Source organism: Nanorana parkeri, unplaced genomic scaffold (genome assembly GCF_000935625.1).
Source record: "Nanorana parkeri isolate BGI_ZX_2015 unplaced genomic scaffold, ASM93562v1 scaffold240, whole genome shotgun sequence".
Classification (NCBI taxonomy): domain Eukaryota; kingdom Metazoa; phylum Chordata; class Amphibia; order Anura; family Dicroglossidae; genus Nanorana; species Nanorana parkeri.
The window spans coordinates 1,251,762-1,261,395 of NW_017306508.1; the positions used below are offsets into that span (position 1 = coordinate 1,251,762).

At 44.4% G+C, this 9,634-nt stretch overlaps 1 protein-coding gene across 1 annotated transcript in view; it reads left to right on the top strand.

Annotated features, from left to right (window-relative positions):
• LOC108787053 (calpain-8-like) overlaps positions 1–9,634 on the top strand; it is a 35,151-nt gene that overhangs the window by 19,156 nt on the left and 6,361 nt on the right. Inside the window, exons 13-21 of the mRNA XM_018556497.1 lie at positions 605–641; positions 1,021–1,061; positions 1,467–1,581; positions 1,788–1,850; positions 1,961–2,024; positions 4,509–4,601; positions 5,045–5,145; positions 9,131–9,199; positions 9,384–9,462. Of these exons, the coding sequence (XP_018411999.1) occupies positions 605–641; positions 1,021–1,061; positions 1,467–1,581; positions 1,788–1,850; positions 1,961–2,024; positions 4,509–4,601; positions 5,045–5,145; positions 9,131–9,199; positions 9,384–9,462 (662 nt within the window). The remainder of the gene's footprint in view (positions 1–604; positions 642–1,020; positions 1,062–1,466; positions 1,582–1,787; positions 1,851–1,960; positions 2,025–4,508; positions 4,602–5,044; positions 5,146–9,130; positions 9,200–9,383; positions 9,463–9,634) is intronic.

Here is a 9,634-nt window from a genome sequence, read left to right on the forward strand (position 1 = left end):
CCAATATCAGTACCTGACCTCACAAATGTTCAAACATTCCCATAGACACACTCCTAAACCTTGTGGACGCCTTCCCAGAAGAGTTGAAGCTGTTATAGCTGCAAAGGGCGGGCCAACTCAATATTGAACACTACGGACTAAGACTGGGATGCCATTAAAGTTCATGTGCGTGTAAAGGAAGGTGTCCCAATACTTTTGGTAATATAGTGTATATCACTAAAGTTGAGGCTCCCAGACCCGAATGGCATTTGGGAGCTCCCGAACGCAATTCCGAAATTCGAATCTAGAAGATTCAGTTGTAATATTAATATCTGTGTATGATTTTCTGTTTTACTCGCTACGAATATTCGTAAACTCATCCGAAACTAACAACATTCGGATTTTGTCTGAATCCGAAACCCCAACCGAATTGAATTTCGGATCCGAATCCTGAACCGAATTTTTCCTCAGCTTATATGTCTAGTATCTTGTTATACTTCCAAACAACATTACAAAATTGCATCTTTTACACTTCACATTTGATTAAACTGAAAGTTTATGGGATTTCCCATTATAGGTGTATCTGTCCAGTGACAACTTATAACTTTATTTTATTTTATTTTAGTGAAGTGGGCAATGTGGTGGAAGCAAGTCTCTACGAGGTAAACTCACAGCATTTAGCTTTCTATACAATTTATACATGAGTCTGCAGCTTGTATACCTTTTTTTATCTATCCTCAGTCTTCATATTATTTCATCAATATTTGTTTATAATTCACATTATCATTTAAAATCTATCTAAACCCCAAAATAAAAATGTAATATATATCACAGCTTACCAGTCCTTAGATGTGGTGGCCTCATTCCTTTTCATTTATTATCACCTGGTGATCCCGCCAGTAACATACTTCCTGTTGGAGGCCGACAATGCTCTCTCAATGTACTGCACTCACAGAGAAGCATCCTAGGGTTGGACAGTGTTTAGACTACAGAACACCTTTCCTTCTCTTCATCTTCATTCCCGGGTTCTGTTGTCCACAGAAGATAGCTGGCAAGGATGATAACATTGTGTACGTTTTCAGGTTAGTGCGCAGGGGGTTACAAAGGCCCGGGATTTCTGTCGGGATCTACAGGTATTTTTTGGTGCTTACAGGAAATGATCTTAGCCTGAAAAAAAGAAAACACATGCAGCCACTATGTCTAAGGATTTGTAAGCTGCAACATATTTCATTTTTATTTGGGGTTTTAGATATGCTTTATTTGTTATTAGAAGTAATTCCCTATCTGTCTGTCTATCTATCTATCTATCTATCTATTCAGGGGCATAAATAGAAATCACAGGGCCCCATAGCAAAACTGTGTCCTGTGTCCCTGTGATTTCCAGTTACGCCCCTTGCAGAGCCCATCGGAGATCCCACACAGCTCAGCTGAGAGTGACCCTGCAGAGCCCACCATAGACTCTCTATAGTCTCCTCTTCTGCTGCCAGGCCTGGCCTCTTCCTCCAAGGTTGCCGGGCCCCGTCCTCGTCCACCGCAGCTATAGCTGTCACTGACAGGTTGTCAGTGATCTGGACAGTGGCGCGTTTCTTCTCACAGCTGACAGTGAGAGCCAGCAGTCTGACATGCCATAGCGACCCAGGCAGCCCGCACGGCATCAGGGGGACCCCTTTGCCCCTGTCCTGGCTAGGCCCCCCTGTCTGTCTATCTATCTATCTATCTTTCTATATATCACACAAATGCTAAAAAACTGAAAATTGTCTACATTTGTTTAAATAAAAATTAAAAAATAATATGTTTATTTTGTGAAGCCTTTATTAAATTCTACCCCGGACCTGGACCCTCAGAACGGGGATGAGGAGGCAGATGAAGAGGTAATTAGCATTTTCTGACTTTGGACCCAGTACACATTTTATAGATACTAGTAAAGTAAATATTGATTTTTCTTCCTGCTTGTTACTTTGTTTCCCCGTCATGTTTGCAGCAGCAGATAGAGGAGTTCAATGTAGAAGATGTGAGACAGGCTGTGAACAAGAGGTTGGTAAAGTGTAAGTTGTGTGAATCATGGAAATTCTTCTCATGCTATTTCAGATCGCAGAGTCATAAATATTGAATTAGATTTTTTTTTTTTATTCAACACAAATGTCCGCACACCTAACTATAACTTGGGGGTCTATTGAAAAACAAGTAAAGATAAAGACACTGGCACTCCAAATTCATGAGCAAACGTCTATTTATTGACGTGCAGCATAGTAAACAGCTATGCGTCAGGAGTGCGATGGGACCATGGACTTTCTATTGAAAAACAATCATCTGTGAGCGTGCGTTCTGGGTAAATTCGGACAAAAATGAATGTTATTAACATTTTTCCCAGTATAAATGTAGTTTTGTAATAATACATTATGGCCACTAGATGAGGTTTCCCAGTTTAAATGTAGTGTGCTGTTGTAATAATACAATATGGCCACTAGATGGAGCTGAGGAGCATAGGAAAAAAATACTTGTTTTCTATGCTCTTCAGCTCCATCTAAAGGTGGCCATACCCTTTACAACCATCGCAAGACCTTAGCCTTGTGATGGTTGTAAAGTAATTTTAAAAACGTACAATCTGCCCATCTTGGACAGGCAGATCGTACTTGCGATCATCGCAAGCCCGCCCCGCTGAGGGGTGGGCTTCCGATGACCGCAATGCTGAACCGGCAGTGTGCGCGTGCGCACACCGGCTCGTTCGGCATTTGTTTCCCGAGCATGCCACAAACCAGCCGAAAATCGTAAGATTTTCAGCTGGTTTTCGAACATGCTCCTTAGACAAAAGACGTGCGACCGTACCGTAAAAACCGTTGCACGCCTTCCATACACTTTGCGATTATCGTACGATCGCGGGATTTCCCGCGATTATCGTGCGATAATCGCACAGTGTATGGGCACCTTAAGAAGGTTATTCACTATAGAGCCGAAGGATCCAGCCGTAGCTTTGGCTGATCCTTCGGCTCACTTTGGTCGCCAGAGCCCTTTGGTTCAGTCGAACCCAGAGGCTGCTGTACGAGCTATTCACCATAGCCCTTACAGCAGCCAAAGACAGCCCAGCGGCGTGGAGAATGGTCGGCCGAAGGGCCGCAAATGACAGCTCGCTACTCCCAGTTGTAATGACAGATCAGCGTCCCCAAATGACCTGGGGATGCTGATCTGTCATTATACAATAACAGCTGGGTGGAGCCGGCCGTGACGTCATGGCCGGCTCCGCCCAGTTGTTATTTTTTGCCCGGAACCTGCTAGAAGACTCTGTGTGTGTTCATAGTTTGCTGGCATCTGTCAGATTCTACACTATGCGGCGGGAGTTTGTCGCGTGCGGACTGGTTGGCATGCGTTGCTTTTTGGTTTTGTTTTTTCTTTATAATATTTTTTATTATTTTCTTTTTTTTTAAACATTTCTATATGTTTTTTTCTATTCTGCTCGCTGCCTCGGAGGTAGCAATCAGAATAGCCAAGCCAAATGCTGCTCGGCGGCATCTGGCTATTCACTCACTGCCGTACGGTCCCTATGTGAATAGGGGTGAACAGCAGCGAGTGAGCTGCCGGAGCTTCGGCTCAGCCGATCCAGATGTTGGAGTCGAACTCCTTCTGCCCTTCGGCTGACCGAAGGCAGCTGTACAGAGCCCATGTACGGCTGATTTTAGTCGATGTACAGCTGAAATAAGCCGTACAGGGCTCAAGTGAATAGCTGAACAGCGTTCGGCGCACTTCTTCACTACGGCTGGGTTATTCACTTGGCTGCCTTCGGCAGCTTTGTGAATAACCCTGTTGGTGTCCTGTCTTTCAGTCCACCATAATAGGGAGCTCTGGGGACCATCTCTTGATAACCAAACCAAAATCCTGGCATCCAAAGGCTTCATAGAAGCATCTTCTCATTCAGCTAATTGTTAGTCGCTTTCAACAGGACTTGATCTGTAATGCTGAAGACATTTAGTGGCTTCCCCGAGTTACACTTTCCACTGAGCATCAGGCAAGATACCCCAACATTTATGCCTGTCCACTGGGTGACAACACTGCTGTGCAATTTCACAATGTGGGCCCATATGAAATATTTCAGACGGAAGCGCCATCATGTGTGGATAAGCTTTAGCTTTCTTTTTTTTTCATGCTAAATTCATTTCCAGAAAAATGCTGCCAAAAATCCAGTGTGCTTGTAAGATCCTGTGTACCGAAATTATATCTCAAAAAATTATGTTACGGGCTCTCATTAGTTCTCTTCTGTAAACTACAGCACACCTCCCCCTATGTTATGGAGATGAGGATAGGGTGTGAATTCTGTGGCCCTAACACACTTCCTGTCCTAGGGTGACAAAGCTGCTCCTCCATAGATACAGTATAGTGAGCAAGTGTTGTCACCCTAGGACAGGAAGTGTATTACTGGCAGGATCACCAGGTGAAGATAAAGGTTAAAAAAAAGTCTGGAACAGCAAAGCTGATGCAGCCGCCACATCTAAGGACTGGTGAGCTGCAATATGTTACATGTATGTTTTTTGGTTTAGATACACTTTACTGCAGTCTGTTTCTGGAAGACGTGATCCTTTCATTTCATCATATACTGGATGAGAGAAGCAGAGCCCGTTCCCACCGGGGAGGTACGGCCGCCCGGATGTGCCGACATGAACGATCCCATACATTGCTATGGGGACCGTTCATGGGACCACGCGGCTCAACGCGATCCGAACCACACCCGCCCAAACTGCTCCCTGCACTATTTTAGCCGTGCTGATCAGTGCGGTTTCCATACAGCTTTCAATGGAGCCGCGCTGATCATTGCGGTTATGTGTGTTTTTAATTGCATTTCAGCTCTGAAACGCAATTAAAAACTCCCAAAACCTCCCTTTTGAAATCACCGCGGTAACCGCGCTGATCCGCAACCACCCTGGTGTGAATGGGCTCTTTGTGGTATAATATACAAGATACTGGCTGCAAAGCTCTGAACACTGGAAAGCCTACAACTGACCTGTACAATGGTGGTGGGGAGGAGGGGGGAGGGGGGCATAGAGGGATGTTTTATTTAATATTTTAGTTCTATTTTAAATTCTGGACTTTTCTAATTTTATTCTCTCTCCAGATCCGGATATTAAATCTGCCGGGTTTGGCCCCAGGACCTGCAGAGAGATGATTAATCTAATGGATGTATCCTTTCATAGAGGAATATCATTTTACTTTTCATATTGTAAAAAGATGATGAATAGGCCAAATCATCGGATATATTTGTAGAACACATTCCCTTTGGGGAAACCAGTTTCTTTAGAGCTGCCTTACCCCTTACCCCTGTGATACAAATGTCACCCCTTACCCCCGTGATACAAATGTCACCCCTTACCCCTGTGATACAAATGTTACCCCTTACCCCTGTGATACAAATGTCACCCCTTACCCCTGTGATACAAATGTCACCCCTTACCCCTGTGATACAAATGTCACCCTTTACCCCCGTGATACAAATGTCATCCTTTACCCCCGTGATACAAATGTCACCCTTTACCCCCGTGATACAAATGTTACCCTTTACCCTTGTGATACAAATGTCACCCTTTACCCTCGTGATACAAATGTTACCCTTTACCCTTGTGATGCAAATGTTACCCTTTACCCTCGTGAAACAAATGTTACCCTTTACCCTCCTGATACAAATGTTACCCTTTACCCTTGTGATACAAATGTTACTCTTTACCCTCGTGATACATTGGTGCTACCCTTCACTCCATTCCTAAATGAAAGGTGCTACAAGAATGCCCTATACAAATGTCACCCTTTACCCTCGTGATACATTGGTGCTACCCTTCACTCCATTCCTAAATGAAAGGTGCTACAAGAATGCCCTATACAAATGTCACCCTTTACCCTCGTGATACATTGGTGCTACCCTTCACTCCATTCCTAAATGAAAGGTGCTACAAGAATGCCCTATACAAATGTCACCCTTTACCCTCGTGATACATTGGTGCTACCCTTCACTCCATTCCTAAATGAAAGGTGCTACAAGAATGCCCTATACAAATGTCACCCTTTACCCTCGTGATACATTGGTGCTACCCTTCACTCCATTCCTAAATGAAAGGTGCTACAAGAATGCCCTATACAAATGTCACCCTTTACCCTCGTGATACATTGGTGCTACCCTTCACTCCATTCCTAAATGAAAGGTGCTACAAGAATGCCCTATACAAATGTCACCCTTTACCCTCGTGATACATTGGTGCTACCCTTCACTCCATTCCTAAATGAAAGGTGCTACAAGAATGCCCTATACAAATGTCACCCTTTACCCTCGTGATACATTGGTGCTACCCTTCACTCCATTCCTAAATGAAAGGTGCTACAAGAATGCCCTATACAAATGTCACCCTTTACCCTCGTGATACATTGGTGCTACCCTTCACTCCATTCCTAAATGAAAGGTGCTACAAGAATGCCCTATACAAATGTCACCCTTTACCCTCGTGATACATTGGTGCTACCCTTCACTCCATTCCTAAATGAAAGGTGCTACAAGAATGCCCTATACAAATGTCACCCTTTACCCTCGTGATACATTGGTGCTACCCTTCACTCCATTCCTAAATGAAAGGTGCTACAAGAATGCCCTATACAAATGTCACCCTTTACCCTCGTGATACATTGGTGCTACCCTTCACTCCATTCCTAAATGAAAGGTGCTACAAGAATGCCCTATACAAATGTCACCCTTTACCCTCGTGATACATTGGTGCTACCCTTCACTCCATTCCTAAATGAAAGGTGCTACAAGAATGCCCTATACAAATGTCACCCTTTACCCTCGTGATACATTGGTGCTACCCTTCACTCCATTCCTAAATGAAAGGTGCTACAAGAATGCCCTATACAAATGTCACCCTTTACCCTCGTGATACATTGGTGCTACCCTTCACTCCATTCCTAAATGAAAGGTGCTACAAGAATGCCCTATACAAATGTCACCCTTTACCCTCGTGATACATTGGTGCTACCCTTCACTCCATTCCTAAATGAAAGGTGCTACAAGAATGCCCTATACAAATGTCACCCTTTACCCTCGTGATACATTGGTGCTACCCTTCACTCCATTCCTAAATGAAAGGTGCTACAAGAATGCCCTATACAAATGTCACCCTTTACCCTCGTGATACATTGGTGCTACCCTTCACTCCATTCCTAAATGAAAGGTGCTACAAGAATGCCCTATACAAATGTCACCCTTTACCCTCGTGATACATTGGTGCTACCCTTCACTCCATTCCTAAATGAAAGGTGCTACAAGAATGCCCTATACAAATGTCACCCTTTACCCTCGTGATACATTGGTGCTACCCTTCACTCCATTCCTAAATGAAAGGTGCTACAAGAATGCCCTATACAAATGTCACCCTTTACCCTCGTGATACAAATATTACCCTTTACCCTCGTGATACAAATGTTACCCTTTACCCTCGTGATACATTGGTGCTACCCTTCACTCCATTCCTAAATGAAAGGTGCTACAAGAATGCCCTTTCTCTAAGAGACCCTGTCACCAAATTGCTGCTAAAAGCACCTAACAATCAGGCATTTTATATGTTTACTTGCAGTGTTTTTCCTTTCCTTATATCTTATTCACTTGCAATGTGCCTTTGAACTTGCTAGACAATTTGTCTTCTCCTGGAGAGTCAAATCCCTAGCACGGTCGCCTCCCTCCTTGCATGTCATAGCCACCCTCCTCTTCTGGGAGTGTCTAATTACTGACTGTGCTGGCCCAGCTCCCTAACCTCCCTATAAGAAGAAGAATATTATAGAGTCACTTGAGTGACAGCTCGGAGTCTGCTGGGGCTGATGACATCACATTCAAGATGGCATCTCCCAGCAGAAGTCTCTGGGCTTTTGGATGTTAATACAAGGGAGGCTTTTATTGGTAAATGACATGCATAAAATCCAAATAAACACTCATATAATCTTATAAGAGGATTTCTGTTGTCTGGTGACAGGGTCTCCCTAAAGGTAACCTTATTGCGGCTGACCAAGGTAAGGGAATCTGATGTGTTTGGACACAAAGGGCGATGGTGACACCTGACTGCGCACACGCTGCCTGAGCCATCCAATCAGCTTGCAGATTCAGTACACACCCCCAGCCCCATACCCCTGTATTACAGAGACTCTTTGCTTTGCTCTGTGTAGCATACAGTAGATCAGCACAGTCAGTTATTATTGGGCTTGTGTACATTGATGTTTGGGATTTTAATTCTCTCTTTTAGGCCCTTTTGGGAAAAACACACATTGCATTTAGGACCACAGAATGTGCAGAGCCACTCTAACCACTCTAGCCACTCAGCTTTAACATGTTAAAGTCATTTTCAGTCTTTTATACATGTGCAGCTTTCATCAAACTAATCCCTGGTGATCCTGCCATAAGGGCCCCTTTTTAAAGGCATTTTCTATTATAGGGTGACAACACTCTGTTCACGTCCCCCAATTGTGCTCCTGAGTTGTCACAAGGACTTCCGACAGACAGTACAAGTGGCCTTATAAACAGACATTACACAGGCTCGGTCCACTGTTGTGACCATCGGGAAACCCGCCCTGAGAAATGTCTGCGGCCTTTGCTGGAGTGCATGTAGACAAGAAGTGGCTGGAAAAAGCCTACAGTCGATCAGCAGCTCTGAGATGCAAGAAAGGATGAACATGGGTCAAAACAAGTATTTGAATAACAAAAGGCAATTGTTAGATACACAGCACTAAAAGTCATTCAGTTATAGTTTACATCTATTTTTAACAATACTGAGTAGAAGGTCCGCTGGTTTACACTGGTGCTGCATTGATCTAACTATGGCAAAATGGCATCTATGGGAACATAGAAACCAGGATAGAATGGCATCCACACTGGCACCAGAGCTGTGGGCTAGCTGTCAGGGGTCAGCCCTATATCCTGCACTGGGGCTCTGTGCTGTACCAGCTGCGGGGGGTCAGCCCTATATCCTGCACTGGGGCTCTGTGCTGTGCCAGCTGCGGGGGGTCAGCCCTATATCCTGCACTGGGGCTCTGTGCTGTGCCAGCTGCGGGGGGTCAGCCCTATATCCTGCACTGGGGCTCTGTGCTGTGCTGGTCCACCACTGCCTGGAAGAAGCCTTAACCACACACTGTACAGGTGGACAATACGGGGACTCTGAGTGCAGAAGAATATAAAATCCTCTGGATGAAGCTGGAGCACTACATGGTAAAGATCTGTTATCAGCCAATATATACTTCTGCATTGCAGCAACACGTGTATTACCATAATGTGCGGTAACGCACGTAACATGCTTTGCTACACCACTTTACAAGGCACCCCAACGCACTAAGGCAATGAACCTACGTTGTCCATATTATTAGCAATAATTAATAATTGCTTCTCTTCACAGAAAATCTTCCTGGAAGTGGACGTCAATCACTCGGGAACCATCGATGCCTATGAAATGAGAAATGCCATACAGAGAGCAGGTGACCGAATATTCTACACTGACCGGAGTAGCTCCATGAGGATGAGGATGACTCCTATCATTGTACAGAAGCCTTATGCTGTTCATCACCAGTGTACTACAGAGGGCCAGCCCACCCACAACTGACAAAGAGGAACTCCAGGCAGATATATATATATATATATATATATATA